Source organism: Nothoprocta perdicaria, unplaced genomic scaffold (genome assembly GCF_003342845.1).
Source record: "Nothoprocta perdicaria isolate Ctin4 unplaced genomic scaffold, notPer1 scaffold_398, whole genome shotgun sequence".
NCBI lineage: Eukaryota > Metazoa > Chordata > Aves > Tinamiformes > Tinamidae > Nothoprocta > Nothoprocta perdicaria.
In genome coordinates, this window is record NW_020455641.1 from 159174 (window position 1) to 180406 (window position 21233).

Below are 21233 nucleotides of genomic sequence, written 5' to 3' on the forward strand. Positions count from 1 at the left end.
TGCCGGCGGGGAGCGGGGAGCCCGGCGGCCTCCTCAGCTACCAGGTGCGGGGGAGCTGCGGAGGGCGGTGGGCGCGGCGGGGGGCACAGGGCCCGGGGCGGGGCAGGGGCTCAGCTGCCCGGGTCGCTGCAGCCCCTTGCAGGCACCCGAGGGCCGCGGTGCTGCAGCCGCCCTCCCCGCCGGCACCCGGSGTGGGGACCCGCACACGCACCGGCCCCACCGCCACGGGCCCCCCTGGGCCGGCGCGGCTGCTCCCAGCACCGGGGCGCAGCCGGCAACCCGCCCTCCCTTTCCCATTCCGCATCTCCTCCTCACCATGCCGGGAAGGACACGGATCTGCAGGGCTGGCATCCTGCGGCAGCCCCGCGTTGGCTGGCCCCAAACTGGGGATTGCCAGGAAAGGGGGCAGCGATGCAGGCTGGACCCCCCACGCCAGCACAGCGTGCGAATGGAGGCAGCGGGGAGGAGAAATCCCTATTTTTTTTACCGGAACGCGCTAGGGAAACACAAGGTGTCGGCTGTCCTCGGTGCTCCCAGGAGGCGGCTGAGGCCCCGGCGCTCCAGGGTCTTTGCAGACCGGAGCCCTGGGATGCYGGGAGATGGACCCGTCCTGATGGCAGCGTGATGCCCTTGGCGTCAGCGGAGGTCGTGGTGGCCCCATGTGCTCGGGGTGCTCGATGCCAGTTGTTGGTGTGGGAAGGGATGGATGCACTCCGAGCTGGAGGGGCAGCAAGGGAGAGTGCGGATGTGACCCACAGAGCGCGCGGATGTGACCCGTTCTTCCAGGTCTGGGGACTCCGGAGGTGTCTCCTACTGCAGGAGCCTCCATTTTAAGCCTGCCAGCAGCAGGAAAGCACCGGAGCTCGAAACCCTGCTCAGCACAGACCAGAAAGCCTCAGCATGGGGTCGATAGCGTTGTCTTGATAGATGTCAAAGATGGAGCTGGACAAGGCCAGGGGGATTCAGGGCTCCTCGGGGCTGCCCTGTGCTGGGACCCTTCTGCTTGCTTCCCATCAGAGTGTGGGAAAAATAATTCCAGTTAAATCTGGGCACAGGCCCCAGCGGTTCCTTTCCTTAGGCAGCCGCCTGTGGAGCAGCTCGCGGTGATTTCAGGATACCCTGGGGCAGGCTGGGATGCTCCAAGTGGGAAGGTGCCGGCCTGGGCCATGGCCATGTGCCCTCTGTGGCCCAAAGCCCCTCATCCCTCCTGTCTCTGTAACATGAAATAATAACCAGGCAGCGGGGATCCGAGCGGAGCTGCCGCTGGGATTTTATCCATTAGCTCTCGGTGTCGCCTTCCCCGGCCGGCTCTGCTTACAGCCGGTGTCGCCTTTCCAGCCAAGCTGGGGCTGCTCAGCTCTGCGCTGCAGGGGAGGATGTTCCTTGGATTTGCAGCCTGGGAGGGATGGATTGGCCGAGAGTGCAAATAAAGCTGTGGCCAAAGCTCCAGGGGCAGGAGGAGGGATGCAGGAGGAGGGATGCAGGAGGAAGGATGCATTTCATGGTATGCAGAGCTGAATTTTTCTACTTTGTTTTACCGTTGTGCCTCCAGCTCGTGGTTTGCATCCTGCTCCAGCCAAGCTGATGAGGGGAAATGACCCCAAGGAAGTGCCAGCGTCTCTGCAAACTCTCTGCTCCTTTTTCTAGTCTCCTGCGTTGAACACAGGTGACCGGATCCAGCCCCTAATGGTGCCCAGGACAYGGTGCAGTCGCATCCTGGCCTCATGCAGAGGGAAACACCATGATTTTCCCAGCAGTGCCATCAAGGACTGCGTTTCCGAAGCCATCCAACTTGGTGGTGGCTTTAAATAACTGCCTGGAACCACCAGGCAAATTCTCAGATTCCGATAAAACCAAGCGCCGTCGGAATTAGGGGCCTACCRGGGGTTTCCGTTGAGCCCTCTCCACCAGGACTCCTGCTGTGGGCCTGTCCCATCCTGGCCRGAGCCTCCCGGCTCCACGGAGCCCATCCCATGCGTGAGCCGGAGGCTCAGCCAGCTCGGGCGGCCGGCGAGCGGCACGAAGCCGAGCCGGGCAGGGGCAACGAGGGCTCGGAGCCGCTGCGGAGCCGGCAGGTAACGCAGCCGCCTTCGCTTCCAGGTGGCCTTTTCCTACTGGGAATCCTCTATCCTGGGATCCCGCTGACTTTCTGAGCCCCAAGATTGCCCTGCAGCTGGGTTGAGCTTGCACATTTAACTTGCAGGTTGCGCTGGGGTTGAGCGGTGCATGGGAGGGTTTTAGGAGAAGAATTGGGAGCTTTTGGCTGTCTCCAAGCTAACTGCTGCTTGAATTTGGTAAAAAATTTGATTTCACTGCTTTTGTCATCATTTTGTACTCCTGAAAACTTGAATTTTGGGGATTGGGCACAGAGCTTTGCTCGGAGTTCCAGTTGTCGTGACGGTGGCAGCAAACTTGCTGTCAAACCTGAATCCTGCTGATTGCAAACTCCCACCTCTGAGGACGCCTTCGCACTTTTGATAAGGGACTAATTCGGAAGTGAATGGGAAATAATGAGCTTTTCATTAGTGTAGCAGTGAGGATCCCTTTGCCTAGGGGAGCAGGGGTTGCTTTTGTTCCTCTTGCTCATGTTGCCTGCTTGCTCCTGGAATTTCTCTTTTGTGCAAATGCTCTTGCCAGCCTGGGAAATAAATCCCAGCTTCTTGGAGTGACACTATTCCCAACTGGAAAAGGCTTTGATTCTCCCGCGTTTGCTTTCCCAAAGGGAAGAAATGGTGCTCCCTGCGGAGGCCGGGCTTTGCCCGAGCCGCAGCCTGGGGCGCGCGGGGCTTTGGGGAGCCTCTGTGGCGATGCCCGGTGGCCAAGTGCCATCTAGTGAGTCCTGCAGGGATTTGCTAGCCCCGCAGCACCGTGCAAAGGCTCGGGCCGCCGCAGCCAGGAGCTTGCTGTGCTGAAAAATAGGGGATTCTATTTTCTTTCCCCTGCCCAGTTTGCAAATCCTGCACAAGACGGGAGAGAGAGATTGTTCCCGTTTGGAAATGTTCTGCTCACTTCTCATTTACTGTGTTAAAAATCATTATATGGTCAAAAATGGCCATGCCAGGGACTGCTTTGTTTTGGTATGAAAAGACAAGCTTCTTGCTGTGAGGCTCCCGCCTGCAAACCAAGGGCAGGACATACTGAGACGTGTTTCTCCAGGATTCGAGCGGGTGCAGCGGAGATCCGGGCTGCTCCGTGTGGGGTTACAAAGCCCTTTTTGAGCCCTGCACATCCCTCGCTTTTCCCTTTTTTCTCTTTGCTGAACAGAGACCCGATGAAGAGGCTGTTGTCGACCAGGGAGGAACGAGCAATGTTGTCAATATTCACTATGAGAAGGAAGAGCTGGAAGGTGAGTCCCCAGCAGCAATTTTCTCTAGTGTCGATGGAGATCCTGGAAAAGCTCCTATTTCCACAGCCCTGTATCCCCAAAACATCCCTTGCTCTGCCACGTGGAGCTGATGCCACTATTTTTGCAGGTCACCGGACCCTGTACGTGGGTGTGCGGATGCCCTTGGTGAGGCAGAGCCACCGGCACCACCGGCCGCACAGCCAGAAGCATCGGAAGCGGGAGCGGGTGAAGGGCTCGGCCCAGGCGGGCCATGGCTATCACGGTGAGTGCCATCCCGCTGTGCCCCGTGGATATTGCGATGGCCAAGAGACCCTACAGCCAAGGGGTTTTTAGTGCACGTAAATGCATTTTAGATTTAGGAGCTTCTTCCTTGGGGTCACCCAGGCTTAAGGTCTCTCCTAGGAGAGGAGCCAGCTCAAATATTTCCAGCTGAATTAAAGCAAATCCGATGTCTGTTTTGCACGGGAGAGTAACGTATTAAAACACCGCATGGTAATGGGATGGGGCTTTGCCTTCCTCCCCCAGACACCCCGTCGCAGCGAGTGCAGTTCATCCTCGGCACTGAGGAGGATGAGCAGCACGTGCCCCATGAGTTATTCACCGAGCTGGACGAGATCTGCGTGAAAGAGGGCGAGCAAGCGGAGTGGAAGGAGACGGCCAGGTAAATCCAGGCTCTTGCCATCCCTCCGCTCCCAATTCCTCATCCGCTAAAGGAGGGCAGCAACCTGGAGCAGGGCTCTTTGCAGCAAGACTGAAAGCAGCCACGCTCTATCTGCTCACGCACTGCAGGTGGCTCAAGTTCGAGGAGGACGTGGAGGACGGCGGCGAGCGCTGGAGCAAGCCCTACGTGGCCACGCTCTCCTTGCACAGCCTCTTTGAGCTGCGCAGCTGTATCATCAACGGCACGGTGCTGCTGGACATCTGCGCCAACAGCATCGAAGAGATTGCAGGTAGCGCTGGGCGGTGCGGATGGTCTCATTCGCAGCATCCGGGTTTGACCTACCCCTGTGCTGTGCATTCCTGCAGCTCCCGAATCCAACCCACTAGCCGCACCTCACCAAATGACACTGCGGAGTCTATTTTGCTTCAAATCATGAGTTTTCTGGATCTCTGACCATGCTGTCTTGGTCTGACTAATATGGGATCCTTCTGAAAGCAGTTTGTGGGTCTAGAGAAGTGAGTGGAGCATTTTCTCCATGCAAGGAGGAGTGTGATATAGAGCTTAAGAAGCTGCTCTTAGAAATGTGCAACCTGCAGAAGAGCTGAACATCATTAAGCAAACTAAATAGTACAAACAATTCCCTCGCTTATCTTTCTTTTTTGTTTAGTTTTACCTTATAGTCTAGGATTTAAGCATTGCAAATGCAGAGTTTACCTGGCAGATGACCAAGGAATGTATTTCTGCATGGAAGATAATTGAAGTTAATTGAAAAAGCATCTTAATAGAAATTATGTTTGATTGGCAGGTCTCCATTCAAGCCTTGCACGAGCTGGTGCAGTCAGTTCCATTCTTAGCACATTTCTCCCTAGGCTCTGCATATTGAAGCCAATTGGCCATGGAAACGCAGGGAAACTCTGTGTTTATAATCTGGTTAAATCTGCAGAGTAATGCAGTGAGGCCAGCTTGGGCAAGAAAATTGTGTTATTTAGAAGAGGAAATGATGGTATTAGCTGCATGCTGAATATGCACTTTGATGAGGTGTTTTCGCTAAGGAGAGTTATTGTTGTCTTTGTAAAGGCTGAACTCTATTAACACTTCTTTCTAGATGAGGTTGCATTGATGTTGAGCTACATTGAGCAGTGCAGCCTTTTCCCTTGGGCTTTAGGGGTCTGGAGCTGGGGCTTTTCTACCCCAGTGGGATGCATTTCATTTTGCCCAGATATGATCCTTGCTCAGCAAGAACAGTCCAATGAGTTTGATGAACACATGCGAATGAAAGTGCGGGAAGCCCTTCTGAAGAAGCATCACCACCAGAATGAGAAGAAGAGAAACAACCTCCTCCCCATCGTCCGCTCCTTCGCGGATGTGAACAAGAGGCAGGCGGATCTGCACCTCCTCGACAAACCGGGTGCGGGTTTCTGCAGTTTCAGGATCTATAGGCTTAGGAGAAGGCTCCCGATTGCTTGACCTTGTCTGTCTTTCTTACTGTCCTTCCTTTTCCCATCAGCCCAAACACTGTCTCTCCATCCACCTCCTGCTGCCATGGAAGCTAAAAATGGGACAAACAGTGAGACCAGCCCAATGGATTTAAGCAAGGTGACGTGCATGCAGCTTATTTGCTCCTTTAAGGCCAGATGAGAAAGTTGGCTGCAGACAACACTGCAGGGAACCAAGGGCTTTAATTTGGGGGGTAATTGCCTGAAAATTGCATATTGTGGCCAGGCGGAGCTGCACTTCATGAAGAAAATTCCTATCGGGGCTGAAGCGTCAAACGTTCTTGTAGGAGAGTTGGATTTCCTTCGTCGTCCCATTGTGGCGTTTGCGCGGCTGACTCCGGCTGTTCTGCTCTGCGGCATGACAGAAGTTCCCATCCCAACAAGGTTAGAAAAAGAAGCTTTGTTATTTATGAAAGAAAGAAAGTCAAGTTGCATGTGTTCGTTTGGCTTCCTAAGGAGGTGAGGCCAATGTGAGGGAGTCTGTGTTTCTCCCACCCCTCTCTCATCTTCATTTCTCTCTTTCCTGCTGTAATTTTTTAAATCCATTGACTGATTTCCACCAAAGTTGGTTCAGCAATAGATTTCCCAAGGGCTGTCAGTTTTGATGGATCCCCAATAGTCATCCCATTTGCAGGAGGCAGTGCACGGCAAATGCCACCCTTACTAGAACTCAGGAGAACCTTGTGTGACACCTCTCATAGAATCATAGAATCATAGAATCATAGAATGCCGAAGGTTGGAAGGGACCTCAGAGGTCATCGAGTCCAACCCCCCTGCTCACGCAGGGTCACCTAGAGCACGTGGCACAGGGCTGCATCATGAGACACACGTTGGGCTGGGAGCTCCTGGGTGTTTCTTTGGGTGCCTTTCAAGCAAGGGGATGTTCCTCTCTCTCGTTTTGTTTCTTTTTTCTTGCCCAGGTTCCTGTTTGTTTTGCTCGGACCGGAAGGAAAAGCCCATCAATACCATGAGATTGGCAGGTCCATGGCTACACTCATGACAGATGAGGTGTGATGAGATGCATGAGATCCCTACGGGTCTTTTTTGGCTTTCTCCATTTAAACCACCTCTTTCTGCCTCGGCAGTAGTGAGGAAGCACTTTGGCTTTAGTTGCTGCTAGCTGCTTTCCAAATAATCCATCCCTCATTGACCCCTCCAATGCAACTGTTCAGGTCCATGTCATTCCCAAATGCCAGAAACTGAAATCCCATGGTGAGCTTTGGCAGCCTGGGCACATCGTGCAGCTCGTCCTTGTCACTGGGGCTTCCCAGTCTCACGCTGTCCTTGTGGCATTACCAGGGCCAGCAAAACCTCTCCTCTTTAAGCAAAAGGGGGAAGAGAGCCTCGTGGAGGAGATGAATACAGACGCTACAATGCGCGGATTTTTTACCCTTGGAGGAAAATATCCAGGAAGTTCAAGTGCTTTATGGTTAAAAAATGAACAAACAAACAAAAACCTTTTATTCATCCAAATGCTCATTCTACTGTTAGGGAACTGAGATGGGTTGCCTTCTCATTGGCTTAGGTCTCTTTCTGTCCTCAGGTTTTCCATGATGTTGCCTATAAAGCCAAGGACCGCAGCGACCTCGTGGCTGGCATCGATGAGTTCCTAGATCAGGTCACAGTCTTGCCGCCTGGAGAGTGGGATCCATCGATCAGAATTGAGCCCCCAAAGAACGTCCCTTCACAGGTAGATTCAATTTTTTTTTCCATTGCTAGCGGAGCTGTGTTTTCACTAGGGGTTTTAGTCTAAAGTAAATGCAAAAAAAAAAAAAAAAAAAAAAAAAAAAAAAAAAAAAAAAAAAAAAAAAAATCACAAACAGCTCAAATATCCAGATCAGAAGAGTTATAATATGTGTCTTTACCTTATTTCCACCTCACCAGAAAAAAAGGAAGATGCCAGGAGCCCTTGATGACAGCACTTGTCATAGTGAACCTGAAAAACACAGTGGTCCTGAGCTACAGCGGACGGGAAGGTGCGAACTTTAAGGGTTCTTTTTTCTGCCTCCTAAAATCTGAGTCTGCCTCTTCCCTCAGAGCAGGTGTCTTGAGCTGGTCACTGTAGGGAGTGGGTTGTGGAGTAGCAGGTTAGTCTGCCTGGACCAGGTGGCAAATGAGAGATCCAGGCATTACTGCACACACATTTTCTTGATTTGGGAGTGCAAGTGGGTTTTTAAATTCCTCCCAGGGCAACTGGGCTCTCTCTCCTTCTCCTTCTCCTTCTCCTTCTCCTTCTCCTTCTCCTTCTCCTTCTCCTTCTCCTTCTCCTTCTCCTTCTCCTTCTCCTTCTCCTTCTCCNCTTCTCCTTCTCCTTCTCCTTCTCCTTCTCCTTCTCCTTCTCCTTCTCCTTCTCCTTCTCCTTCTCCTTCTCCTTCTCCTTCTCCTTCTCCTTCTTTCTCCTTCTCCTTCTCCTTCTCTTTTCTCTTTTCTCTTTTCTCTTTCTCTCTCTCTCTCTCTCTCAAGAAAGCAAAGGAGTAAGTAAAAGAGTGTTGGGTGTTAATTTAGGTCTCTGTTTGCTGGTAGAATTTTTTTTTCATGCCTTGGTTTTTCTTGGGTGCAAAATAAGGAGGACAATGCTATGTAGGCTTGAAAGTCACTCTGTTTCTGGGGTTATTCTTTGTGTGTGTGTGTAGGGGGAAGTAAAAAGAGCACCTTGCTGTTGTCCCCTTTCATTTTTCTTTCTTTCCCTCTAGGCTTTTTGGAGGTTTGATCCTGGATGTGAAACGAAAAGCTCCCTGGTTCTGGAGTGACTTTCGGGACGGTCTGAGCCTGCAGTGCCTGGCATCCTTCCTCTTCCTCTACTGCGCCTGCATGTCCCCTGTCATCACCTTCGGCGGGCTGCTGGGGGAGGCCACCAAGGGGCACATAGTGAGAGYGATTGGTTTGCCAGTGGCTCCTTTCCCAAAATAAAAATACTAACCTGATTGACCCGAATTAGCTTGGGGCTTTATCCATGAACGTCCCCTGGATGGAGCCGGTTGTTCCTGCTTGGGGTTTGCTCACCTGGGYCTCTGTCCCCCCACAGAGCGCCATGGAGTCGCTGCTGGGAGCATCCATGACCGGAGTGATGTATTCCCTGTTTGCCGGCCAGCCTCTCACCATCCTCGGGAGCACCGGCCCTGTCCTTGTATTTGAAAAGATCCTCTACAAGTTCTGCAGGTAAGGCTGGCGACACTGGCACAGCAGAGTGCTATGGCTGGGCACTGTAAGAGCATGGAAAAGAAGGGGATAACACAGAAAAGATGTTTCTCTCTCTCTCTTTTTTTTTTTTTCCCTTAGAGGCAATTGTAGGATTTAAGTTGTCCTCTCTATTATGTGCTTTGGAATGCTACTGCTTTAGTAAGTGATGCTGTGAGAGTGGTTGATTTCCGAAGGGCCTGCAGGCACAGGTTCCTTGACTATCTGTTTTTTGCAATGGCTGCAATACGTGATAAAGCCTGARTAACAATCCTGTTGTGATTAAAACCATTCCTGTGCTTGAGCCCCGACGCATTTGCAGCCAGTGCGCGCGTGCTAGATGATCAGGCTCAAGCCAGCACCAGGCACCAGGCTCGTCTGTGTGTGTGCAGGACACCTTGCACAACCTGACCTCAGGGAGCCTCGGAGGCGTTAACGCAGTGTAATCGTTAAATAATGCTAATTATGCAATTAGCCTCCCCTCTTCTTGGCCCACACCCTTTGCTGCAGCCCTGGGGCTGGCTGGGGCATCCAGAAACCAGCTTCATTATCCTGAGCTTTGATGTATTCCTAAATTGCTTCCAAGCTTCAGGTCTCCCACTGCATTTTATACCCTCACTGCTGTTCTTGCAGGGACTACGCGCTCTCCTATCTCTCGCTGAGGGCGTCCATTGGGCTGTGGACCGCCTTCCTCTGCGTGGTCCTTGTGGCCACAGACGCCAGCTGCTTGGTGTGCTACATCACCCGCTTCACCGAAGAGGCCTTCGCCGCCCTCATCTGCATCATCTTCATTTATGAGGCTCTAGAGAAGCTGTTTTGGCTAGGGGAGACCTACCCCATCCACGTGGACAGCAAGCTTGACCTCCTGACCATCTACTAGTGAGCTCTTCTTGGGTTTTCTCCCCTAAGATGCTGCTGCCTTTTAATTAGAGATCAATTGTTCTGTTGCCTTTCCCTGATCTTTCCCCTGGCTTCTTTCCTCCCAGCTGTAAATGTGAAGCTCCAGCCGGTCCTACCAATGAGACCCTGCACTTCTGGGAGAGCAACAAGATCAACGCGTCTTCGATTGCTTGGGAAAACCTCACAGTGTCTGTAAGTGCCACAAGCAAACTGTTTTCCTTGCAATGTAGCCGTGGGGATAACGTATTTCTGCAGCACTTTTTCCACAGCTGTTAATCTGGAACAAAACTTAGAGCCCTTAAGGTGCTGGTATATCTCAAATTGTACTAGTGCTGCTGTGATAAATCAAGATAAARTGGTGGAAGTTGGAGGACCTGAGTTTACGCTTTCAGTAATTGGTTTCCTTTATTGATTCCTAATAAATGTGGGTCCCTGGCTCTTATTCAGCAATATCCGTAAGAACGTGCATAACTTTGCATGTATGAGCAGCCACCGGGATGGTGGTTGCTGGTAGCAGAGCCTGTGCGTAGGATGCAATAATTTTATGGGCATCCTCATCATGTCTTGCCCAGGTCCTGCAAGGCCTTCCCTGGAAAGGGACAAGTTGTCTCTTCTCTGTTCCTATCTCTGTTTTCTTAGCTATCCTTCCTTGCTCCCGCTGCATTTATCCCTAAGAGTTTCCAGCATCCTCCGCTGGATGCTTCCTTCTGCTGTGGTGTCTTCTGTGGCCATGGTCTCCTGCTGTTCAAATGGGTGAACATCAGTGGATGTGCCATAGGTCTATGGAATCGTATCCTGATGTGGCTGACCTGCCCACGCTGCTCTGCAGAGTCTGATGTGTTGCATGTCCAACTTGTTCAGCTGCTATTGCTCATCAAGTAGAAACCTCAGCCAGTAGCAACGAGTACAAGGTCYTGAGTCTGGGACCATGATCCTTAGAAAACTCTTAAGAGTCCAAGGTTTCCTTGCCACTCRTGTACTGCTGTGGTGTCCTGACACTCTGTTTCTCCAGGAATGTCGGCATTTGCATGGAGAATTTCATGGACCTGCCTGCGGACATGATGGCCCCTACACACCCAATGTCCTCTTCTGGTCCTGCATCCTGTTCTTCTCCACCTTTATCCTGTCGGGCTCGTTGAAGACATTTAAAACCAGCCACTATTTCCCAACCAGAGTAGGTAGACAACAGTGGCAAGTCCCTTACTCGACTGGAACACAAAGTAGTGCTTGCCACCACTTGCCTGGAAGTCCTTAATGGAGCAGTCTTTTAATGGCTAAGTTCTCCATAAGCTTGGATGTCTCAAACTCAATCTGCAAGTGTAAAGTGATTGTAACATTTTCTCATCTGCCTTGCAACCTGCCTTAGGGGACGTTTCTTGCTCAAGGTGCTGGGCAGTAGAAAATTAGATCCTCTAGAATTCTCTCTTCCCTCCATGAGTTATGTGCTGAAGGGGAAAGTTGAAAGAAATATAAAACTTGTAGAAGTCCATATTTCTTGCTTACAGGGAACAAACAATGCCATGGTGCCTTATTCCCTTTTTTACCTGTGCGTGTGGATGTAGGGGCAGATTTCTTAAGATCTGACTTAAAGCCACAACTTGGCCACCCCATTAAGCTGTTTTTTCTGTCTGAAGGTCTTGCAGGGGCAAATACAGCAGCAGTATCTAATCGAGGGTTTGGGCTGCGTGTTCTCAGAGCGGTGGGATTTTGTTGACTAGGCTTAACTTTATGTCCCCTGCTTCTCCTGCCTAGCTCTGTGACAGTGTTTGCGATTCCTCTTTCAGCTCAGGTTTCTTGCCCCAGGTACGATCCACCATAAGTGACTTTGCTGTTTTCTTCACCATTGTCATCATGGTGATTATCGACTTCCTGATTGGAGTCCCATCACCCAAGCTTCAAGTYCCCCATATGTTCAAGGTAGTTGGGTGTTTTGGGACAGAGCTGRAGGGGGAGATGAGGGTGGCCAGATAAATGGCCAAGCAGGAGGCAACATTGCTGCTGTGCTTTATCATAGCCCACCAGAGATGACCGTGGGTGGCTCATCAACCCCATAGGACCCAACCCTTGGTGGACGGTGTTGGCAGCGTTCATCCCCGCTCTGCTCTGCACTATCTTGGTCTTCATGGACCARCAGATCACTGCTGTCATTGTGAACAGGAAGGAGCACAAGCTTCAGGTAAGAGGGCTGCTGTGAAGTGACTCCTTCCCCAACCTACTCCTGGCTGTTGGTTCCAGGAGAAACAGCTATTCCCAGGGCTTAGCAAAAGTACTTGTGACAGTGGGCAGATCTGCTCTGTGGGATGCTCTCCTAGGTCATTCATGTTGCAATGAACTGCAGAGAACTCGCATGAGMCGTTTTTGGGAATAGCAAACTAATCTTAAAGCAACATAGGTTTTATTTTGTTTTGTTTTTTTTCTCAAATGTCAACATCAGCTAGAGGAACAAATCATTTTGCCACGCTGCCATGGAAAACTGAATCTTTTCTTACTTGGAASTAGTGGAAACTTTTTATGAATTAAAAATAAACAGGGCACTTTTTTAAAAAGTAGGAATTGCATAAAAAAGCCCCAAATCCATTTTGAGCTCTTGCTAGGCTTTCGTAAGAGGTGCTTGCACAAACCCTAGCTATTCTTTTCTATTTTTTTCTTTTATTTTTCCAAAAGTTGCTTTGAGCCTGGTTTGATGTGCCYGTGTCGTGTGTGTGTTGTGGGACGTTGCCTCTGTCTTTGCTTCCCTCAGAAAGGATGTGGGTACCACCTGGATCTYCTCATGGTGGCCGTGATGCTTGGCGTGTGCTCTGTGATGGGGCTGCCGTGGTTCGTGGCTGCCACCGTCCTCTCCATCACCCATGTGAACAGCCTCAAGTTGGAGTCTGGCTCCTCAGCACCAGGAGAACAACCRAGGTTTCTGGGCATACAAGAGCAGAGAGTCACCGGCTTGATGATATTTGTGCTCATGGGTTGTTCCGTCTTCTTAACTGGTATATTAAAGGTAAGAAGAGGTAAAACCTTCTAACTACTCCCTTTGCTTCAGGGCTGAATAACTGTGAGGCACAGGAGGAGGCAACATCAAACCTCAGGTCTGGATGCATGGTTAGATTCTGGCCTCAGTTGTGTTTTGTAGCCCTCAGTTTTGTGCACTGGAGGAGAGCAAGTGACACAGATGCTCCATTCTTCATGYGCCTTTCAAGCCCATCTGTGTTTATGGGCTACAATCAAGTGTATTCAGACTACTACATCTGTTCTTTTTCAAACAACCAGCAGTTTATTGGTTGCAATTTACTCCCAAATTGCCTTGGATCAACCATTTCTGGTAGTTAAACACATTGCAATAATTCCCAAGGGTTTTCTTGCACATTTTTCCCGCAGAAGTAATCTCATCTCCTGGCTAAGAAGCAGCACTTTGTGTTGCTGCAGGAATGTATAGAAATGACTTTTCTACTGCCATGGAACTTGGTGTACTTGGATTATATTAGAACACTGGTGGAAACCAAGCATTTCCCTCTCAGTTTTCTGAAAAATAAGAGCRTTCTGATGAAACTTAACCCGAAAGTAGAAGTAGAGTCTGAACTTGAGTACAAAACATCTAAAGCTTGACACATCTATAAACCCCATAGAAACAGAAAAAACTTTAGGCAATTTTAGGCATTGGCTGTAGAAAAGCTATTAATATTGAGCAGGCAATATAACTTTTGTTTTCTAAATGCTTTCATTTCCTTTGCAGTTCATACCGATGCCTGTGCTCTATGGGGTCTTTCTCTACATGGGTGTATCATCGCTTCGAGGAATTCAGGTCTGGGCTTTTATAGCACACAGCATGTCAACTCCCTGCCATTTAATCTCGGAAGCATGAAGTCTTCTGATCAGTGACTTGGGAAAAACCTCTGAGGGCAAGCAATGAAAAATAACTTATACAAGAATGAAATATGGGATTTCTTGAGGGGTTGGGAGGGTGGATTCATCTGTGCCTGCTTCAGTCTGTGAGGGTACAGCGGGACCTTCTGTGCTTTGCCCCAAGGGGGTAACATCTCCCTGTGATCTTGTAGTTCTTTGATCGCTTGAAGCTCTTCGGGATGCCGGAGAAACACCAGCCAGACTTCATCTACCTGCGACACGTCCCCTTGCGCAAAGTACATCTCTTCACCTTGATCCAGCTCACCTGCCTTGTTCTGCTCTGGGTCATCAAAGTGTCCCCTGCGGCCATCGTCTTTCCCATGATGGTGAGAGCTGGCAGCTGAGAGCAGCGCGTTTGCAGCACTAGAGCCCTCGCACCTGAGCAAGACACAACAATTTGGCTCGCCTAACTATGTCTTCTTTGTTTGGGAAGGTTTTGGCTCTTGTCTTTGTACGGAAGGTCATGGATTTCTGCTTCTCAAAGCGCGAGCTCAGTTGGCTGGATGACCTCATGCCAGAAAGCAAGAAGAAGAAACTGGAGGATGCCAAAAATGAAGCCAAAGAAGAAGAGGTAACATTTGAAGAGAGCTCAGAGCTACACATCTCCCTGGGGCTATGAGCCTGCCTGTTACAGAGTTTTGACTTTTGTTCTTTTTTGTTGCAGGAGTCTCAGAAGATGATGGAAGCTGCTGCTGCAAATTCAGTCCAGCTGAAGCTGGGCAAAASCAGCTACTCGGATGTCTCAAAGCAAGATAATAGTGACAGGTAAAATTACTCTGAATGCCAGGACCCCCCAGCTTAGTGTCAAAGTGGAATTTAACTCTTTCGCTTAATTTAATGACCCCTTTCCCTTAATTTAATAACATGCATCATCCTAGCAACACAGCAGGCAGGGCTCAAAACACTTACAAAAGGGGAGCTCAAGCATGTGTCCACCAGCAGCAGTGGCGTGGGAATGTGGTTTGAAACGCTGAATGCCTGCAAGACCCTTTACAGAGCTGGCGTTTGGCAGCTTGATTCGTAAAATTTACAATCCAATGAATCTGTGTATGTTATATGTGTATGTTAAGCTTCATTCCATGAGCTGCGCTGCTGTGTTTGCTGTGGCYGCTCCTCTGTGCGCTGACCAGGAGGTGCTAATGCCCTTGGCATCGCATCCTGCATCATGGCACTTACTACCTAAAATATTTATTGCAGGGTCGATCCTTCCGAAATTAACATCTCGGATGAAATGCCTAAAACAACCGTGTGGAAAGCTCTCAGCATGAACTCGGAAAAGCTCTAAATCAAAGGAGGGAAAAGGTAAAAACAATGGCATGACCGGCATTGTTAATATGACTATACCCTCTCCACGGGGACCCCCCTGCAGCAGCCAGCAGAGCCGTAACCTCCTCTAATTCACGCTCTGTCTCTGTTTCTTTCTCGCTTTTCCTGATTAGGGATTCTGGCTTTGAAGGAGAGGGATGAGAAATGACTCAGGGATGAGCCACCACAAAGGCATGGGCAGAAAGGGCTCCTTCGAGTGGAAGAGAAGGACAGCGAGCGAGCAGAGCCCTCCTCGGTACTTGCTTCCGTCCAATAGCTGGATTCCCATTAAAGCCATTCAGACATTTTCAACTATCTCTGTGCTTTGGGCGTTCGGTGTCTTCAGAGCAGCGAAGTAAGGTGCACATCGCAGTTGAGAGCTTGGTGTTGTTAAGCCTCTACGTGTGTGTTTTGGTTTTGTAGTGGTAGAGGAACTGCTACCGCTTAATCATCCAGTGCTATTGGATTTTTTATATCTGACCCCCCACCTTGTCTCTTTCCCTTTTTCCAAATATAAACTCTGAATGTATGAAACCGTTTTCTATTTGATGCATTCTCTGTTTTTTTTTTTTTTTTTTTTTCTATCTCTGTCCCTAGCAGGTTATTGCTCTGGTTTGGAGTTGTTTGCAATCCCTCGTGGTGTGGGAGGGTTTGTGTCTGTACCGTTGGGTTATGCTAGAGAAGATCCTTTGCTGCTGTGCTCCGATTTCGGATCATTTCTCTTTTCTCTGGCCCAGCAAAATGCACAAGTGCTGTSTTCTTCCCCCGAGCTTTGAATTGAATATAAAGGATCACGCTGCAAATTCCCTGTGTGATCATGTGCGGGACCAGGTGAGACTTGCTGCAGGGGGACACCAGGTCCCCCCTGCACGTGGTTTTGCAGACACTGCTGCCTCCTCCGTCGGGGCCCCTCTGTCATTGGGGGCTCTCAGGGTGGTCTTTTGCTCCTGGCCCTTCCAAACAGCATCTTTTCTCCCAGCATGAGAAGAGCTAGGAGGAAGAAGGGAAACTGTTCCCTCTTTGCCCATGGCACTTGCATGAGGCCCTCTTGCAACTCCCTGGCAAAGGGAAGGGGAAAAAATGGTTTGCCTGTCCTATTCTGGAGCTCTAACTGCTGGGTGGGAGAAATAACACTCAGAAGGTGCTTTTACCAGGGCAGTATTGCAAGCTGGCTGTGGTTTGCACCATTAGAGGGGAAGTGGCATAAGCTATAAGTAAGGGGGATGGTGGTAAATGCCGGTTTATGTTGGTGCTGCGATGCTGGATCTGCTCCGAGCCCTCTTCCAGCTGCAGCCTGGACAAGGAGCTTCCCATGCCTGTGGGCTCCGAGCCTGGCTTMTATCTGCACAAGGGGGCTGCAATGCTGCTTTTGGACCCATGTTGGGTCTCTGGATGTTGCTGCTCACTTCCCATGAAAAGGCRTGTGGAGCGCTCATTTGGGGGATGTTTTAATCCTGTTGGAGGTGTCTATGTAGGCTTGTGGCCTGTAGGAACTTGCAATGAGCTTAGGGGATGCAGCACCACTCCTAGCGCTCTCCTACCTTTAAGAAGGAGTTATGGGGTCTCTAACTCATTTTATTTTTTAAGATATATTTTTCCTTCTGGTCTATTTATCATCCTAGCATTCTCTGTGTAGAAATAGAGAAACTATTTTTGCTTTRGAGACTGAAATATGTTTATTTTGTGGTAAGAGACAATCTAGTTTGGAAGCTGCTTTGTGTTGTACGTAAATGTGAAGGTGGGGAATGATTGTTATTTACCAGCTAAAAATCCTTGTGCATCGTCGAGCTTTCAATGGGGTTTATGCAGGGCTCATGCCCCAGAACTCAGTCCTGCGTCGCCTGGGCAAGTCATGTCCATCTTCAAGTTGTCTCTGTCACTCCTTGACCATAACGGGAAAAAAAATGCAATAATAAAAAAGCAAAAAGAAGAGACTCGTTTGCTTGCACATGCTGCGTTTCGGAGGGGCTGCATCACGGTACCCTGGCAATTTTGCTGCATTTGGGACTTTTCTTGTTTAMTTATTATCATTTTCAATGGTTCCTTCATCTTCATTGCTGTTGTGGGGCAGGGACAGCTCATCGTGGCTCAGTGAGACCAAGAGTTGCCCTGTGCATTGGAAAAACTTCTTGAATTCCATGGATTTACAAAATATAAAGGGGAGAGGTGAAGTGTGTGTCCCCTCCCTTTGCTGTGCCAGGAGAAAAAGGGGCACTTTGGGCAGAGAGAGCAGAGAAGAGCTACAGTTTTCAGTCAGGATTTATTACAATTTTAGGGGAAAAATGCACATAGCAGGACCGTGGGGTAGAGCTGGAGTGGACTGGGGGAAAATCCCAGTGCTGCTTCTACGCGGAAGGTCATTGCAGAGCCAGGAACTACTTAATATGGTGTCATTTGCAGGAAAATCCTTGGGGATGAGCATCCCAGGACTGCTGTGATGCTGACGTCTTGATCTGATCCTGGAGCCTGGAGGCTTGATCTACCTAGAACCTGGAAAGCATCACGGAGTCGCTCCCCCGGACCAGCCTTTTAGGGCTGCTTTCCTGAGATATATTTAAAATCATCAATTGAAAATGGTTCTAATGGTACTGAGCACTTGTGGATGATGCTGGCTATATCCGACTCACCAGCTGCCAGGAAAGCGGAGCCCACGGGCATCTTCCTGCAGATCCCTCTTGGTGGAGCTGTGGAAAAGAGGTGGGGAAAAGAGGAAAATAGGGGGGAAAAACCCCTTTGGGATTGGATTCCAACCAGAACTGCCCATTGGCAAGCTCTGATGTGCTTTTCCCTGTGGAAAACATGTCCATGAAGTTGGAGAMCTGGCTTTTCCCAGTGGTACCTGTAGCGCTTGGTGTTGATGAGCCAGTGCACGAAGTCCTTGGCCTTCATCTTGTCCAGGTAGTGAGTGAAGTCACTGGTGAAGGTGCCCTCTGAATGCCGCTTGTGAGTGTCCGTGATGCTCCTGATGCTGCGAGTGCTCTGAGTTTCCAGTGCCTGCTGCCTGTCCAGCACAGGAAAAGAGGATTTTGGACACATTAAACCTATTGCAATCTGGTTTTACCCTCCCCAGGCCATGTGGTAACACCCGGACAGGGGTTGCATCAGATCTTGCCCCATGATGCCCTCTCCAAACATGCATTTTTATGAGGAATGGGGCTCTGTGTTGGCTATGCCRAGGACACCGCGATGGGGTTGGGAATTGGCTTTGGGCAGTGTGCTGCCTGTGCCAAGTGTCCCTCCTGACCCCCTAGAGCTTTATTTCAGGCACCCTGTTAGCAATTTTCCTGCCACCTCCTGACTCCGTTTCCCCCCTCAAGCCAGCAGTATCTCCAAGAGAAAATTGCCCCCAGCCCCARTGTAATCATTTCCTCCCTCCCCCCTTGAAAATAAGTGTTTTATTTATTTATTTTTTCCCTCCTAGTGAGGCAGCCCCGTACCTGGATGCATCAGTTGCGTCCTTGGGTAGTGCACAGCAGCTCCCCAGCAGCAGCAGGGCCAGCAGCAGCTCCCCTAGCCGCAGCCACCCCAGCACTTGCATCTGGGCTCTGCAAAGCTGAAGGAAGGAGAGGGTCACAGCTTGGAAGAGCCCTTGGTCACTTCTCCTGGGGCTCGTGTCCCTGCTGCTCTGTGCAAGGTATGCAGCCCCAAAGAGCATTTGCACCATGCAAAGAAATGACTTGCAAGCACTGGGTCTCATCACCTCAGCGTGATACCTACAAACTTCCCCCATTAATAATTTCCTCTAAAACCAGCATTTGGAAGAGTCGCTTAGTTTATGGGTTTGTATTTCTTCTCCCTGCTGCCTGGCTTAGCATTTTGGGGCTCGGATGCTCCCAAATAGGATGCTCCCAAATCAGCAGCATAACCTGGGCAAGCAGAAACTCCCAAGCTCAACCTCTGCAAGCTTTCCCAAAAACCAKCTCCCTTCCTGCATCATTTTTGGACTCCGATTCCCACGGAGCTGCTGGGATGGTGGCAGGGACCAGCGCTTACCTTCAGCTGGGGCAGCCGCTTCCCAAAGCAGGTTCCAGTTCCCTCCTCGGAGGTGCTTGTGGCGAAGCCCAGCTCCTTCCTGGCGCTTTTAAGCTCGTTAGCAGGATGGCAGGATGCTCACAGATGACAGGTAGGTCAGCGATGTCCTGTTTTTAGCCGGATGGGTCATTATGAATCATCATGGGGCTTTTTTTTTTTTTTTTTTTTAAGTGGGACTGCTGCAAAAAAATATAAAAATATAGTTGTTGCCTTATTTTGCAGCTCCTGTCTTCAGTGCTGAGGGTGGTGTTTGTCACTGCTGCTGTTTCTCTTGTCTCTTTTCTTGGTTGCTGCCACCACAGAAGTGACCTGCTGCTTCCTGCCTTGCAAGGGACCTGGGGCCTTCTTGCCACCAAGCATCTCCTGCTGCCAAGTGATCCATGTGCCTGCCGGGCTCTCCCTGACACCTTTGCTTTGACTGGGAGAAAAAAAAAAAACACAAGAGAAAGATGAAATAAGAGAAGCATTTGGATACCGAAGCACCTGCTGTGGTCCAGGGGAGTGGTGAAGATGAGGGATGTGTCCTGCTTGGCTAAATGAGCATCACTGGGCAAAGCATGCGTTTGTCCCCAAATTGGGGAGCACATGCGGAGCAGGGTGGGGGATGTTAGTGTTCCTGAGCTTTGGGGGTGGATCTGGGATGTGCAGAGTGGCCCTGACCATAGGAGCAGCATCCATGGGGCTAGGGATGCTCTTGGCTCAAGAAATCTCTGCCGTTCACTTTTTTTTTGGGGGGGATAAACCAACCCTTTGCACAAGCTTGGGCTCAAGGGAAAGGGAGACCCAAGCAGCCAGTTGGAGCACGGCCACCCTTTACACAGGGATGTTGGGGACAAGGGGAACCCCTCTGGCCTACAGAGGGGATGTGAGCTCCTTGTGCACTGCTGCTCACTGGCTTCTGCTCTGGGACCTCCTAGGTAATTATTACTGTTTCACCAAAGCCTCTTGGTAACTGCTGTCCCTGTCATAGCATGATTAATGCCTGCGGACCAYGAGTCGAGAAGAGCCTTAATGAGGGCGAAGAGTGGCCCTCAGACCAGGTGCTGCAGGGTTAATGAGCCAGAGTCTGGAGAAGGACAGGCAGGATGGTTGCCCTCCCATCACTTGGTCGACTACTGCTGTCCAATTAGCGAGGGGAAGGTCTCCATGAGGTGGGGAGAAAGAAATTTCTCAAGTTTTGACTTGTTTTTTTAGGTGGTTCCAAGCAGCTGGTGGAAGCCTTCATCTGCCTACCCCCACTCTGCCTCATCACGTTGTCCTCCACCAGGAGATGGAAGACACCTCTAGGCTCCTGGTAAGGGATGGAGATGAGAATGGATATAGGGGGCTGCTGGTGCTGCCGCCAGCTCAGCCAAGTGGGGTTCGGGATCAAAACTCTGTTTTGCCCAATCCCTCTTGCAGCACTGGAGGCTGCTCAGCTTCCTCCTTGCTCCTTTCAAGGCACTTTAGGCAGGAGAGTTGGTGGCATGGGATATGCGTCCAAATAAACACAAAAAAAAGCAAGGTGAGGAGAAACACATTCCTAGCCCCCGCAGCTCTGGAGTGGTACATGGAGGCAACATCCTACTGGCGTCTTCACAATGGTGTTTTAGCAGCCCAGAATCACAGGATTCAATTTCCTGRACCTTCGACGTTGAGGAGGTTTGAGCTGGGCCTGTTTTCTCTGGAGAAGAGACGGCTCAGAGGGGATATGATTAATATGTATAAGTTCAGGAAGGGAGAATGCAGGGAGGAATGTTCTCACTGGTGGCCAGCGATAGGACGAGGGGTAATGGCCACAAGCTGAAGCACAAGAAGTTCCGTCTCCAGGTGAGGAGCAACTTCTTTACTGTTAGGGTGACAGAGCAGTGGAACAGGCTGCCCAGGGAGGTTGTGGAGTCTCCTACTCTGGAGGTCTTCAAAACCCGCCTGGATGCCACCCTGTGCCACATGGTGTAGGAGTGCCTGCTTGAGCAGGAAGGTTGGACTAGATGATCTGTAGAGGTCCCTTCCAACCTTAAATATTCTGTGAATCTGTGAATTCTGTTTCCTGCAGGGTTCAGGATGAGAGTGAGCATGGAGGCCAGGGGAGGCTGCATGAAAGCCCGGAGGGCCCCCAGGGCAACAAGCATACAGAAGCCCGGGGAGGCTGCATGAAAGCCCACATGGTCATGGGGGCCACACGTGCACGGAGGCCCCAGGAGGATGTATGAAAGACTGGAGGACTCCCAGAGCGACATGCGCATGGAAGTCGAGGGAGGCTGCAGGAAAGCCCTATGGACTCTCGGGCCCAAGTGCGCACGGAGGCCCAGGGAGGCCGAATGAAAGCCCAGAGAGTCCCCGGGGCCATGTGCACATGGAAGCCGACGGAGGCCACGGGAATGTCCAGAGGGACTCTGGAACCAGGTGCACAGGGAGGCCTGCGGAGGCTGCACAAAAGCCC

At 50.5% G+C, this 21233-nt stretch overlaps 2 protein-coding genes across 2 annotated transcripts; one reads left to right on the forward strand and one right to left on the reverse strand.

Moving 5' to 3' along the window:
* The first annotated feature begins 3234 nt into the window (after positions 1 to 3234).
* On the forward strand, positions 3235 to 15323 carry SLC4A8 (solute carrier family 4 member 8). The gene is made up of 24 exons (XM_026045071.1): positions 3235 to 3346; positions 3474 to 3608; positions 3872 to 4007; positions 4136 to 4296; positions 5227 to 5415; positions 5515 to 5603; positions 5730 to 5887; positions 6424 to 6511; positions 7047 to 7193; positions 7388 to 7479; positions 8197 to 8371; positions 8529 to 8662; positions 9314 to 9559; positions 9667 to 9772; positions 10593 to 10754; positions 11384 to 11497; positions 11595 to 11756; positions 12321 to 12572; positions 13305 to 13373; positions 13627 to 13800; positions 13908 to 14045; positions 14139 to 14239; positions 14672 to 14776; positions 14914 to 15323. The coding sequence occupies exons 2-23, from the start codon at positions 3503 to 3505 to the stop codon at positions 14757 to 14759; spliced, it is 3087 nt and encodes a 1028-aa protein (XP_025900856.1). The 5' UTR covers positions 3235 to 3346; positions 3474 to 3502; the 3' UTR covers positions 14760 to 14776; positions 14914 to 15323.
* Positions 15324 to 17402: 2079 nt separating this feature from the next.
* On the reverse strand, positions 17403 to 18800 carry LOC112952275 (glucagon-1-like). The gene is made up of 4 exons (XM_026045095.1): positions 18773 to 18800; positions 18217 to 18332; positions 17619 to 17780; positions 17403 to 17463 (listed from the first exon to the last, which is right to left on the reverse strand). Exons 2-4 carry the CDS (start codon positions 18315 to 18317, stop codon positions 17403 to 17405), a joined length of 324 nt encoding a protein of 107 aa, XP_025900880.1. The 5' UTR covers positions 18318 to 18332; positions 18773 to 18800.
* Positions 18801 to 21233: the final 2433 nt, after the last annotated feature.

Bases quoted from the DNA above. Each gene is read 5' to 3' on its own strand.
- LOC112952275 (XM_026045095.1), bottom strand. From the start codon at position 18,317: ATGCAAGTGCTGGGGTGGCTGCGGCTAGGGGAGCTGCTGCTGGCCCTG. The intron at 17,781-18,216 runs GTACGGGGCTGC...TGTGCTGGACAG, and splicing joins GACGCAACTGATGCATCCAG to GCAGCAGGCACTGGAAACTC. The intron at 17,464-17,618 runs GTACCACTGGGA...TCTTTTCCACAG, and splicing joins ATCAACACCAAGCGCTACAG to CTCCACCAAGAGGGATCTGC.